Here is a 14,486-nt window from a genome sequence, read left to right on the forward strand (position 1 = left end):
CTCACTGGAGGGCTCAGCAAGGAAACTGCCATCAGAACAGCTCGTCTGGAATGATGGCATTAGGCAGGGCTTCGCTCTGAGTGGTGCTCTTCAGCATCCAGAATGCTGATGTGTGAGACCCCTGGGGTCTGTCGGGATGTCACCTAAGATTTTTCTCCATTTTTGTACATTTCTGTATTCCCAGTGCCCAGCAGCGAGCCTGGCCACAGTTAGGCTTGTAATCAATATATACGGGCTGAACTGGAGGATAACACCACAGCGTTTCACAGAGGAAGAAATTCAAATGGCCAGCAGACTTGTGAGATGATGCTTACCCTTGCTCTAAACCAAAGAATCAGAGAATTCAAAAAGTCATGCTTTTTACTTTTTTTAAACCTGTCAAATGCTAAAAACACCTGCAAGAAAATCACACCTTGGGTTACAAGTTCTTTCATACAGGCTAATGGGGGTGTAAATGAATTTCGGTGTTGGGTGTAGTTTGGCAGTGTATCAAAGCCTTTACGTGCACATTCTTTTTGGCCTAGTAATTCTACTTCTGTGAATTTATTCTAATGAAACAATTAGAAAAGCACACAAAGATTTGTATTTTTCATGGCAGGAAGTTGGGAGCAATCTGTATTTCAGTAGAATTCTGGTTAAATGAATAAATTAGTTTTTCAGCAGCTGTTAATAATAAACTGGTCACAGAATAGATAGCGCAAACTGCTATTGATTTTTAAAAAAGGAGAAGAAAGAAAATTAATTGAATGTGCTGATTGACATTTTTTATTATAGAAAACTCTAGTAGGCTATCTCCAGGTGGTAGGCTTCATGGTTGATTTCTTTTTTTTTTTTTTTTTGATTCTTTATAATGAGCTTTTTATTACCTTTATAATCAGAAGAGAAAATTATTATTATTATTTTTTAAAAAAGGCTCCTCAGACAACTGATACTTGAAAGGGGAAGCCAACATATCCTCTGGCAGTTCATTCTGAGGAGCTTAGTTACAGAAGAGCTACCTCAGAAAATCACGGTTTAGTGTTATGTCTCAAACTTGTACAGAGATGCATTAAGAAACGAGAGAAACTTGGGCACCTGGGTGGCTCAGTGAGTTAAGCCTCTGCCTGTGGTTCAGGTCATGATCTCAGGGTCCTGGGATGGAGCCCCGCATTGGGCTCTTTGCTTAGCCGGGAGCCTGCTTCCCTCTCTCTGCCTACTTGTGATCTATTTCTCTCTCTCTCTCTGTCAAATAAATAAATAAATAAATCTTTTAAAAAAAGAAAAGGAACCAGAGAACCTCATGCAAAGTATGTATCTCTTATAAAATAGCTGCTGAAAAGTATCCATCGTGTATGAACTCTGATCTATCTACCTCCAGATAGGATTCCTTTTGACCGTTTCTTACAGACTCCGTGCATTAGAAGTATACTGAAAGCTGTGTGGCTCACCATGTTTCCCTTTCGGTGTCAGCAGCTAGAAATTTCAGAAGTAAGTTTTATGCCCCACTGTGGCAGTCACTAACATCCTGGTATGGGTTTAATTCTTTGCCCTCTTTCTTTACGATTTTACCTTTTAAAAAGCTTTAAAAATTGTTCTCATCTAATCTTTTTATTACAAGCTGACTTCATTTCCATTTTGGAAGTAGAGAAAGCAGAACACAATAAAATATATCTGAAAAGTATCTCAGCGATGCCGTTCTCCATCCAGAACATCTTCCAGTCAGGAAGATGCCGAGGCCGGCAAGGGCGGGAGCCGCTGGGGCTCCTGAGCTCCGCTAGTGATGTGGCCCTGCTGGTTCCTCCTGGCTCCGCACACACCCCTCGGTAGAGGACGGCTGGCAGGGACACGGTGGCACCTGCAGTGGAGCGGAGTGGGCCAGTAAGGAGCCCTGGCAGCTGCCTTCACCGGCGTGAGATGGCGTTGAAGGCGATCAGCCTGATGCAGAAAAGCACACGGTGTGCGAGTCCATCTGCGTCCGTGGTAGGAACGGACCAGACGCATCGTGCGGTTAAGTCCGGATCAGAGTTGCGGGGGTAGTTAGTGACTCGCAGGGGCTAGGGGGAGGGCTTCTGGGGTGTGGTGATGGTGTCTCTGGACCAGAACACTGTTGACACTGGTGTGCTCCGTTTGTGGCAGTCCGTTGAGTCGTACATTTGGGGTCCACGTGCAGTTTTTTGTAGGTATGTCCCTTCAGTAAAAACTTAACCAAACACGTGGCGCTTTTAGAAACACAGAGCTTGTCCCAGGGCTGCCTGTTGAACCACATCTGTTTCTTCAGACAGACCTTGCTGCCTTGATGGAATTTGACGTGTGAGGGTTTCTACTGCTGTTGTTTGGCGTTTCCTTGGAAATCTTTGCCGTCCGGGAACTCGAGTTCACTGTTTGCCCCGTGTGTGCTGGTCGTTGTAGGTTTTACCTCCCCTGGGCGCCTCCCATCCGTTTCGCTAGCCCGTTCTTCCTTGTTGATGGCAGTCAAGTTCAGGATGAAAATCTCCCTCTCCTGGGAGAGAGAATCATCACAAGGGCAGCCCCCAGGTGTTTGGATGCTCTGTTTTAGGCAGAATATATCTGCCCTTCTGCAGGCATCTAGGTGGTTCTGGTCCTTTTCTGGTCTCGCCTGCCGTCGGGGCGTTCTTTTCTGTCTGGCATTGTCATTGATGCCACGTACCCGTGTGTGGAGACGCTTGCTTTCTTTCCTTTTGTCCTCATGCCCATATCCTATGACCACCTGGTTCACAGACTTCTCCTTGCGCACAGTTCTGCTCGAAGTGGAGCAGCTCTCCTTCGCTCTCTGCCTCTTCTCTCGGCTCTCCTTCTTCTCAGTACATCTTGACCACGTCCCATTGCCATGTTCAAGTCACGACCACTCTCTAGGTTGCGTAGGTACACAGGAGGATACTGCTAATATCCTGTATTTTTAAGAGTTTATTTCCTTGGCCGTGCTGTGCATAAGCAGCGGAGTGTGGACTTTGGACACGGGGAAAATTGCTTTTACTCGTTTTCAGGTCATTTTCTCCTGAGCCTGTGAACACCTCTGCACACATCCCCTCAGTTCCCAGTGTCCTCAGGGCTGAGCTGGGCATTTTCCCCTCTTACTAAGTGCTCTTTAGGTCAGTTCGTGAGGGACACTTCCATCAGCTGTTCACATTTCGTTTCCTCCTTTTTCTTCCTAAAGAAAACTTCCATGACTTCTCCCTGTGGGATGAGATTAAAACAACAGCTCATGCTCTCGAGTCCTTCAGTTTTCTGTCTGGTAGACACCTTCTGGTTTCTGTGTGAATTGAGAGGACTGGCAGCCTGCAGTACTTTGAGGAGCACTAAGCGGATTCTTGGGTCATACTTGCCCTGTTGTTTTCATAGGATGGATTTCAAGAGCATATGTTAGGCTTTTCCCTCCAGATTTTCTATATAATACCTTTCATATGGTTTTCAAGTGTTGGAGACCTAGGCTGTGAATCTGAGCCTGGAACCAATTCCAGAGGGTTGCTTAGTGCTGCGCTAGGTTGCTGGGAGTACCACCGGCCTGAGCAGCCGGTACCCCGAAGCACCCCCCACTCCTGGGTGTTCCTGTGGCTTTTCCAGTCAAAGGACTCGGGATGGGGACTATCATGAAGTATTAGCTCCTACTTTGGGGCTGACTTGCTTTGAGTTCGTGGTGTCCTTTCTATGCAAGTATTTGACACCGTATTTGCTTGCACAAGGGCAAAGTAGGTGCTCAGCAAATATTGAATGAATGACTGGAGAACCAGACCAAAACTCAGTAGGTCGTGATTAGGGAGAAATGGCCTCGGATATAAAATGGATGCTTGTTCCAAAGTCAGTTTGTGGTATTGCGGGGTGAGCCCAGTCTCTGGAAGAACAAAGGTGGCTTTGTGAAGGCCAGAGGACTTTGCTGCACATGCCAGTGAACGGATTGACCACTCTTAAGATTGCAAAGTAGATGTCTAAAGCCTGAAAGTTTACTGGGAATTTACTCTATTTCCTTTTACTTATTTTGTCTTCTAATCTCAAATGTACACATTTGTGCTGAAAAATAAATGCAAAAACAAACTCCCCTAATTCCATACGATGAGGCCCACACAGTGGCTGTCATCCCAATCATGGTGGTGACGCAATCCCTGAGGGCCCTTCTCCTCCCAACCCCGGCAACCCAGAGTCTGTTGTCTGAGCCAAAGGGGCTGGAGCCCTGTTCCCTGAACTTCCCGTGCTCTTCTTGGGCTCAGTCAAGGGAAAAGAACGACTTTTCAAGCCAGCGGCACAACTGAATGCCAGACTGGCCTGGGAGACTGGCCTGTCCCAGAGGAACACAGAGGTGATTCCACTCACCTGCTGCTAGTGAACGCAGCCCCCTGGAGAGAAACCCTAGCTGGACATGGTTTCCCCAGATCAGGAAGGACAAAGGGATGGCACAGTGGGAGCTGAAGAGGACTGCTCTGAGGGTCCGCTGTGCCCCTCTGCCAGCCCAGAGTTCCGGCCACGGGCCAGCATCTTGTGCTTTGCTCCAGCTCACTTTCCTCCGCCTCCTTCCTCTAACTCTTCGTCTAGAACCAAAGGCATATTTTATGTTTAGCTACATTTATTGGATAAAGCGTTGTTTTCCAGCGCTAATTTTTAAAGTGAGCAAGTATCTCTATGCTCTTCTGATAGAGCCCTCCTCCTGTGGGGGTCCTTAGTTATTTTCCTCCTCACTGTCTTTTCATCATTGTAACTTTAAACATGTTTTGTGAATTTTTTTCCTAATGCTAAGACTTTTTCTTTTCTTGGTTATGCCTTACAATCTAGTTTTTCAAACTAAGATACGCAGTACACTTTTTTCTATTTGAATAGGATGTCGCTCATAAGTAGTGCTCATAACTGCTACTGTGATCATTTTGTAAATGATACTACTTAACGTTTAAACACCAAAGCAGTGATCATAACTCCCTAAAGGTTCCCTCATGCCCCTTCCTCCTGTTACCTTCTCATCCCCCCAGCCACCACTGATCTGCTTTCTTTATGGATTCATTTGTTTTTCTGTAAAATTTCACATAAATATGGGTCGTTTTGGTGTCTCTGTTGGTGAAGCGTCCAACTCTTGATTTCCACTCAGGTTGTGATCCTAGGGTCATAAGATGGAGCCCACATCAAGCTCCACGCTCAGCACAGAGTCTGCCTGAGATTCTCTCTCCCCTTCTCGCCCTGCCCACCTACCCCCTGCTCGTACTCTGTCTCTCTAAAATAAATAAATCTTTTTAAAATGTTTACGTAAACACAGTCTTACAATATGTTTGAATTCTTTCACTCAACATAACTATTTTGAGATTAACTGATGCTGTTGGCTGTATCATTTGTTCATTCCTTTGTTCCCAGTGAGCCAGTACAGCATAGATTATGGGTCCCTTCACCTGTTGAGGGCATTTAGATGGTTTAGGGCTGCTACAAAGCTTCTGTGAGCAACTGTGGACATGTGCTTTCATGTCTCTTGGGTAAATACCCAGGATTGGAGTGGCTGGTCATGCTGTAGGCATGTGTTTGACTGAGAAACTGACAGACTGTTTCCAGAGTGGTTGTATTGCTTTCCGTTCCCTCAGTGGCAAACGAGAGAGCTGTGGTCACCTCACATCCTCACCAGCACCGGTACGGTTGTGTTTTTAATCTTGGCCGTTCTAGTAGGTATATGTGGGGTTTATGGCTTGGTGACTTTCATCGGCAGCACTTTGAAATTGTCTTCTGGCTGGCATTTTTCTGGCGAGAAATCTGTTGCTCTTCCTTATCTTTGTTCTCTGAATAGATGTTCCTCTCCTCCCACCCCCTGACTTTTTAGACCTTTCTCTTTTACTTATTTAAACAATTTGATTCTGGTGTTCCTTGGTATACTTTACTTCATTTCTCTGACTTAGGGTTCACTGAGTTCTTCAATTGGTGAGTTCATAGTTTTCATTAAATTTGGAAAATTGCCTGTTACTATGTCTTCAAATATTTCTTCTGTCCTCTTGCCCACCCTCCCACCCCCCGCCCTGGCCATGGTCAAATACACATCTCTTTAGCTACTTGAAGTCGTCTCACAGGGTACTCATATTCTGTTCAGTTTTGCTCTGGTTCATTTAAAATCGTGTATAGTGACATCTCCACATCCGCTCATCTCTGTCATGTCTGTTCCACTGTTGTTGCTCTTCCAGATTCCAACCTCATATGTTCAGACTTCCCTCTAGCTTCTCGCTGCCCTTATCTGCTAATTCCACGTCATCTGGGTTTCCTGGGGCGGTTTTGGTTTTTTTTTTCCTCATTACTGTTCAGATTCTCTTGGTTTGTGTTTTGTTTTGTTTTTACATGTTAGGTGTTTTTCTTTTTTCCTTCTTTCTTTTTTGAGTACACTTGACACACACAGTGTTACATGTCTGGTATTTTTTATTTAATGCCAGGCATTATTGATGTTAGATTTTGTATTCTTGTGTCTTTGAGCTTTGTCCTGGGATATTGAGAAGTTACTTTGTTAGGTGGGACCAAAGCAGCATGAAATCTGTAGGTACTTTCTTCCTACCACTTGGGTAAGAGCATTTGGGTTATGCTACCCGGGGCCCCTTTGTGCATTTTATTTCTCTCTGCCCAAGGGACCAGGCACTGTTCCTGCCCTCTGTGAGAGCCAGTGATCCTTTTCAGGGATTTTTTTTCCCCCCAAGCCACAGGTGGTTTACTCATATTAATGCCTTGATCAGTGTTCAGGTGGAGATGCGAGGGGGACCAACTTTGGTAGGTGTCTAGAGTTCTCTCTTCCATCTCTCCTCTCTGTTCTTTGTGCTTTGGATCACAGCCAACAGTTTTCCTCCCTGGACACACTGTGTGTCCATGATTCTCTACGTGAGCTCCCTCCCCACCGTGGCTCGGGGCAGCTAAAGGGTGCACCTCTCTCGTAATAGCCAGAGATTACTGTCCTTCATTGCCTCCTGTCAGTGTTTTTAACTGTGTGTATGCATACCTGTCTCTGTATGTGTATATTTTAAATGTTTCAGGTAAGTTAGGTAAATCTCATGTCTATAACTCTATTCTGAAGTAGATTTTTCAAATTGCTTAAATGATTTTAAATGCATGAAAACAGTGGGGCTCATTGGCCCATTGCAGCGCAGTGTTCTGAGGTCTGGTGAGAAACCTGACTTGTGACCGAGATTGGAAGGGTATGTGGTGTGTGCCTCCTTGGCTCTGTTATGTGTAAACTCGATAGGAGTGAATCTACTCAATCAGCATGAGAGCCAACACTGTAATTCCCTTGTACTTTTTGGTGTCAGGTTCATATTTATGTGTTTCACTTAGTCTTTTTTTTTAGGACATCCTACTACTCACATTTTTGCATCTTTTAAAAATCTGTTTCTTTTAATGGAAAGCATGGCTTTTTCTAACGAAGGAATTGACAGTATTGATTTTTCTCTTTTAGAGATAGACAGTGCATGTGAGGGTGGGGGCAGGCAGAGGAAAAGGGACAGAGGGAATCTTAAGCAGGCTCCACACTCAGCATGGAGCCCCATGTGTGGCTCGATCTCACAACTGTGAGGTGATGACCTGAGCCAAAGTCAGGAGTCAGATACTTAAATGACTGCGCCACACAGGCATGCTGACAGCATTGAGTTTTTTTTTTTTTTTTAAAGATTTTATTTATTTATTTGACAGAGAGACATCACAAGTAGGCAGAGAGGCAGGCAGAGAGAGAGGAAGGGAAGCAGGCTCCCTGCTGAGCAGAGGGCCCGATGCAGGACTCGATCCCAGCACCCTGAGATCATGACCTGAGCCAAAGACAGCGGCTTAACCCACTGAGCCACCCAGGCGCCCAGCATTGAGTTTTTTGACATGAAATTTAAAAGCCAGATTCTCTTCTTGTGATTACAGAATAATTCGTCTATCAGATTTATCCTTAGGGTGACCACTGAAAACTTATTTCCAACTCTTAAAATTAAGATTTTCAAAGTCTGTGTTCTTTAATATAAAAATAAAATGTAGTAAGGGTTAAAATTTTTAGAACATGTAAGAAGGAATAAGGAAAGAGAACATTTAAAATTACCTATAGTATCGTATCTGGAGAGAACTATCTGGTACACTTCCTTTTAGATATATTTTTTTCAATTATTTTCCTGTTTTACATTTTAGTGGAAGACTTATGACCCTGCATTTTCCCAGCTGGAAATTTGGTTCCGATTCGTCTTCGTGGTGCTCACCTTCATTGTCACTGTAAGTCCCATTTGTCCGACCACCACATCAGAATCCTAACAAGGGCTGAGTTAATTTATGAATTAGGGTTATCACAGTGTGAACTATGGAAGGAAGCTGTAAAAGACTCGTAACTATGGAGAACAGACAGGATCACTGGATGGAAGGCGGGAGGGGCGATGGGCATTAAGGAGGGCACGTGCTGGGACGAGCACTGGGTGTTGTATGTAAGTGACAAATCACGAATTTCTACTCCTGAAACCAATTTTACACCATATGTTGACTAACCTGAATTTAAATTAAAATAAAAAAGTGTGAACCACACAGGAGATTTATCTGAACTCCGTGACGCTCCATCTAGTGGGCCGACCTGATATCACCCAATATTCCGAATGTCCACTAGGACGCTGTGGTGCAGAAAGAATGTGTGGTATCTGCTCATAAGGACCTCTGTGTGGTGTCCTAATGAGGGCAGACCCCTGGCTTTTAAGTAAATGCTCATCAGGGTGCAGTGACAGTGCCATTTCACCTGCCTTGTTTGAATGACCTTCTTTTTATGATAACAGCACACGCTTGGGTTATTTGCATTTGGAAAATTGTACCAGACCTTTCCATCTCTGGGCTTTTTCAGGAGGAAGGCCTTAGATGAGTGGGTTTGGAAGTATGAGCTTTTGGCTCCTTTGGGGTCCGAGTTCAGTGTCTGCAAGCACCCTGTGACTTTGGGGAAAATGCTTACCCTTGAAGTACAAGTGATCCCCACAGAGGCCCAGTCAGTGAAGATGGGAATTTAAAACTGGAGGAAGAACATCAGGACTGACACACATTTGGGGGGAGGTACAGGGGGTTTGTGGTGGTGCTTTGCGCCATCTGAAGGGCGACATCCCACCCCCTTGGCTGCTTGCCCCTTGCTGATGCAGAGGGTTTGCCATGCAGGAGCTATGTCCCCTCTTTATAGTGGGGGCCACTCCAGTTGCCACCCAAGCAAGGATAGCTTGGTGCTTCACAGTCCAACTGTACGCATAGGCTTGTTGGGGACAGACGTGTGAGGAAAGTGCCAGTCGGTGGTGACATGGGACCTGCCTGTAGGTGAGGGGATAGGACACAACTACTGGCAGAGCCTGGACTCTGCCGAGAGCTGGAGATCGCGGTCCCAGGCACTCCCAGGGCTTCCCCTAAGGAACTTGCTGACGCTGAGTGGAGAGCTGCTGATTGTGTTTGCTCAGCGGAAATCCTTGCTGTTTCTTGAAGCGTCTCTGTTGTCTGAGGAGCTGCTGCCACACTCTGGGGCCCAAAGGGTGGGCACCCAGGACACGATGTTCTTAAAAAAGAGAAATGAACCTCATAGCCTGGAAGAAATGGCCCATCAGCCCAGGAAGTCCAAATTCCCTAGGAAATCATTGGCTTCTGTTAGATTACAGAAAAAAAAACAAAACAAAAAACTCCAGGTCTTTTACACAAACTATGTACTGTTTTAAAGTACTTTAAAGACACTCCCATGGCTCAACACAGCTTCTTCAGGGAGGTGTTTGTTCAGGGAGCCCTGATGCCCTCCTTAGAAGCTGGTGCCATCTGTAGATATCGCCTGGGTGGGGGCGTGTGGCCTGCCACAGGGAGGTCCTCTGTGTGGCTGTGTGGGGCCCACCTGATGGAAGTAGCCTGTCCTGGGGGCAGCTAGGCTGGGTCGGGAGTTATGGCCGGTGTCTCCCCCGCCCCCTCCTGCCCCTTGGAGAACAGCTTGTGCCATTGTACCCGCAGCTCCTTGCCAGTGATTCACATTTTACCTTAGTCTCAGTCAGTGCAGCAAAGGGTTAACTCGGGTTTGGCTGACCCTCACTCAGGGAAGACTTCACGTGACGCGTGATACCGTGATAGTGATACTGAGCAAGGCGGAAGCAAGCACAGTAACTTGAGTTCCTGATTCGGTTTGTAGTGCCTGTTTGCACATTCCCTCCGGAAGTTTTCCATGCGAGACTGGGGGATGGAGCAGAAGTGGATGTCCATTCTTTTGCCTCTGCTGCTGCTTTACAACGGTAGGTGTCCATTTGTATTTTGGAGCTCTCCCCCTTTAAAGCTTGAAGCTGGAAGGCGTCCCAGAGCCGCTCTGGCTGCCAAGGAGCCGCTGGAGGAACAGGTAGCAGCACCTGCAGAGTGCGAGCTGTGTGGCCCCGGGACACAGTGGATGCCTGGAGGCTCTCACCAATGAGCGATTGGTTCGGTGGTTAAATCCTGGAAGGGCTGCAGACGCAGCTGTCTTGAAACTTGGCTGGAGGCAGCCGGCGCTGCTGTCTGTGCCTCTTCCCATGCTTCAGAAACGTTTGCTTGCAGAGCCCCAGCACTGGGATTCCCGGGCCTGTGGGGCAAGCGGCTGGCGGGAGCAGCCGGTGCTCTGTAATGATCACTGGGGCAATCTGTTCACTGGCTTTTTGGTTTTTTGAAAAACAAAACAGCCTTTAGTTCACTACCTCTCTTTGGCTCTGACTGAGGAGAAGGTGATGGTGAGTTGTGCCCTCGCTGAGAGGACAGGTGCCCTGTGCTGGGTGGGGTGAGCCTGCCTCCATCAGGCCCTTCCGTCTGCTGCCTTCCAGATCCATTCTTCCCGCTCTCCTTTCTGGTGAACAGCTGGTTTCCAGGCATGCTGGACGACCTCTTCCAGTCCGTGTTCCTCTGTGCCTTGCTGCTCTTCTGGCTGTGTGTGTATCACGGGGTCCGCGTCCAGGTGAGCCTCCGCCCTTGGCCCTGCCAGAGGGTGTCAGAGACCCCATACCTTCTGGTCCACCCTCTGGTGACAGCCCTTACAGGCAACTTCTCCTTGAGACTCTGTCTTCAGCCTCCGTCAGCAGGAGCATGCATGCTGTGAAGAAATGATTGGAGTGTCTGTCATCTAGAGTGGTCTACCAGGGGTTAATGGTTTGCTAGAATTACTTATTTCTTACCTTTTTTTTTTTTTTTTTTTAATTTTTAGGGAGAAAGGAAGTGTTTGACTTTCTATTTGCCTAAATTCTTCATTGTTGGACTATTGTGGTTGGCTTCTGTCACACTAGGAATATGGCAGACGTGAGTAATTTTGTTATGTGGGAAGCCTCAGGCATGGAAAGCATTTGACAAAGGTGGACAGATCCGACGTTTCAGTGTATTTTGTGAACCCATCTGGAAGGGAATCTGTCACCAGGGTGACTTGATAGCGTGACTTGAATTGAGGATTCATTTCAGCCTGACTGGCATATAGAAAACACAGTTCTAGTCCCAGCTGGAAAATGATAAAGACTGCGCACGTTGTTTTAGATTTCTCCTTCAGAGTGGCAAAGACATCATCGTCTGTAGGAATGGGACTCTGGGGTCCTGGCTCCCCGTCCCCCCAGAAGCTTTAGTTTCTCCCTGCGCTTGCATCTGTGAACTCCCCATTCTTGCTTCAGCTTCCTGGCCTTATGGTAACTAGTGGTTTTGTCCTGTAAAATGGGGCCACCACAGAAGCCTCACATGGTCACAGCTCGATGCACCTGAGTAGGAGTTTCTGCAGAAACGAGTTCCATTCCGGGGTTATGGTTTTGGCCCTTGGCACATTGGACTCCACGGCCCAGTAATGACAGCACTCAGCCCGCCTCGTCAACTTGCCCTGTCCCTGCCTCTCAGCTACCCGACTCCACTTTAAAACGAGTTGCACGGAAGTCAGCACTGACTTTTATAGCTTTCTTTATGTGCTCGTCTATTCCCAGCACCCATACGTGCCGCTGAAAAGCTGCCGGAAAACAGTTCTTGACGTTGCAGGAGAGATAGTATAGGGACTTTTTGTAACAGAAAATACTGTAGCTTCACAGCATAGACAACTGCGGGCAAACAGAAGTGCTGGATGCATTTCCAATGTGAAATTTAGGATTACTTTTTAAAAATCTTACTGTTGGTTAGCAAGTAGTTTATGTTAATAAGATTGATTTGGTTATTTATTTGTCATCTTGACACCCAACATGGGGCTTGAACTCACGACCCCAAGATGAAGAGTTGCACACACTACCCACTGAGCCAGCCAGGCACCTCTGTTAAAAGATTATTGTAAAAAGCCAAATGAAAGTAAGCTAATTACTGATCTATGATTTTTCATAATATTGTATTTTCAGAGTTAATGAATTACATGATCCAATGTACCAGTATCGAGTTGACACAGGCAATTTCCAGGTAAGGATTATTAATGATGCCTGAGAGTTTTTTTTTTAAATGCTATTTTTAAAAATTCCTGATTTTTGTAACTTAAATTGTGCTGCTGACATGAGCTTGCTAACTGGCTAGAAGAGACTATAGAATGTTCATGGGTGCAAAATTTGGAAAAATGTGTGAGTAGGATGAAAAACAGCTTTTAAAAACAAAGTGGTCAGGGCACCTGGGTGACTCAGTCAGTTAAGTGTCTGCCTTCAGCTCAGGTCATGCTTGGGGTCCTGGGATCGAGCCCCCATCAGGCTTCCTGCTCAGCAGGGAGTCTACTTTTCCCTCTGCCTCTACAGATCCCCCTGCTTGTCTCTAAAAGAAAAAGATTTTATTTATTTATTTGAGAGAGAGAGAGAAAGAGAAAGAAGGTGGGGGGGCAGGGAAGGGCTGAGAGACAGGGAGAAGCAGACTTCCCACTGAGCAGGGAGTCGGATGTGGGGCTCCATCCTGGGACTCCAAGACCATGACCTGAGCCCAAGGCAGATGCTGAACTGACTGAGCCACTCAGGAGCCCCAACAGATAAAATCTTGAACAAAAAAGTTTGAAAGACTATTTGGTAGAAATTGCCCTTGCTTGGAAAGCGGTTGTCTGGTGTGAAACGAACATTCTTCACCTAATACGTCTTTTTGCTCAATGTCCAGACTAGTTTTCTAGGACTAGAGGTAATATTTGTTTATAAACACTAAAACTCTTTTTAAAAGAAGGAGGTCTTGGGGCACCTGAGTGGCACAGCTGGTTAAGCATCCAGCTCTTGGTTTCAGCTTGGGTCATGATCTCGGGGTCCTGGGATTGAGCCCCACATCTGTAGGGCTCCCTGCTCAGCGGGGAGTCTGTCTGTCCTTCTCCCTCTGACCCTTCTCCCCCCACACATACACTCCCCCCCCACACACACCGGCTCTCTCTCAAACAAATAAATAAAAAATCTTAAAAAAAAAATGCTCGCTCCCATTCCTTGGTTTATGGTTGTGTCAGATTTTAGGACCATTGGAGAGCAATTAAACAAACGTTTTTGTTCATTTTCATTCTCAAGTCGAGAAAGGTTTCCAAGCGAATGAATGGAGTGGCCAGGCTGGCTTGTGTGGCCCTGCAGGCCAGGCAGATACAGCGCCCAGCACTCTGGGTGACCCTGTGCTCTCACCAGTTTAGAATACTTTGTACTTTCAAAAAAGGGGTCCAGTGTCTTTATTTGACACAGAGGTCTGCAAATGGCAGTCAGCTCTGAACGTGGCATTCCCTCGAGTCTCCCTCGAGGGAAAGTTTCTCCCTCAAGGGATGTTTCTCGACATCCCTTGGCATCTCACAGGGCCACGCCTCCTGGGCACAGCTGGCTGCTGAGTCTGGGTGTGGATGTGTGAGGGGCTGGGGGCCAGAGGGAGCCCTGGGAGGTGTCTAGGAGGCACGCCTCCTGCAGGACAATCCCAGAGGCACAGAGTTGAGTCTTGAGCTTGGGTGATGTCCAACATTTCTCTGGACACTTTGCAGAGCTTCCATGAAGTGGTAGAATATATGGTTCTTTAAGGGACTGGCCTCTGAGAAAGAGGGAGGTTTAGTGAATGATGGTATCTTGAAAGATGTGTCCCTTATGTTGAGATGACACATGTCAGACCAAGTAGTATGAGCACCTGATTCTTAGCCAGGTTTCAGCAGGGGAGTGCCAGTGGCCTTTCCATCCCATTATTTAGAAGTCTGAGGAGTTCTGAAGGTTGCTCAGTGTATGCCTTATAGCAGTGTGCCATGGTCTTGGTCCTTAAAGCATATAGGACCTTGTGAGGGAGAAAATGCTTAGCAGAAAGTACAGAGCCAAGTGCAGTGTCCTGCCGGCTGTGTCCTTATGGACAGTGGGCCTGAGTTACTGGGGGGCAGAGGGGTCTTTATTTGTGTTTTGTTTGTTCTTAGCTTTATAATGCTTTAATAAGTTTTTGGGGGGCAGGGGTACACCTGGAGCTGGAGAAGAGGGGAGGCATGCTGGGCCTGGGAAGGGAGGTGCTGTTGCAGACTTGGGTGGGGCCACAGGCAGAGGAAGCCATGCAGGAGACGTGGGTCAGGGCAGGCTCAGTGGGGGCTGTGCCTGAGGGAGGCACTGGACACCCCTGGCAGGCTTGTGGCCATGTGTCCATGTGTGTGAGGGCTTGGG

At 46.8% G+C, this 14,486-nt stretch overlaps 1 protein-coding gene across 4 annotated transcripts in view; it reads left to right on the forward strand.

Moving 5' to 3' along the window:
- The window catches only part of TMEM181 (transmembrane protein 181), a 68,570-nt gene that overhangs the window by 44,883 nt on the left and 9,201 nt on the right, over nucleotides 1-14,486 (forward strand). For all 4 annotated transcript variants that reach the window (XM_059401354.1, XM_059401357.1, XM_059401355.1 and 1 more), the window contains 5 exons: nucleotides 8,095-8,175; nucleotides 10,085-10,184; nucleotides 10,740-10,870; nucleotides 11,117-11,208; nucleotides 12,267-12,324. In XM_059401354.1, coding sequence (XP_059257337.1) covers nucleotides 8,095-8,175; nucleotides 10,085-10,184; nucleotides 10,740-10,870; nucleotides 11,117-11,208; nucleotides 12,267-12,324 — 462 coding nt within the window. The remainder of the gene's footprint in view (nucleotides 1-8,094; nucleotides 8,176-10,084; nucleotides 10,185-10,739; nucleotides 10,871-11,116; nucleotides 11,209-12,266; nucleotides 12,325-14,486) is intronic.

This window comes from Mustela nigripes, chromosome 5 (assembly GCF_022355385.1).
Source record: "Mustela nigripes isolate SB6536 chromosome 5, MUSNIG.SB6536, whole genome shotgun sequence".
Classification (NCBI taxonomy): Eukaryota; Metazoa; Chordata; class Mammalia; order Carnivora; family Mustelidae; genus Mustela; species Mustela nigripes.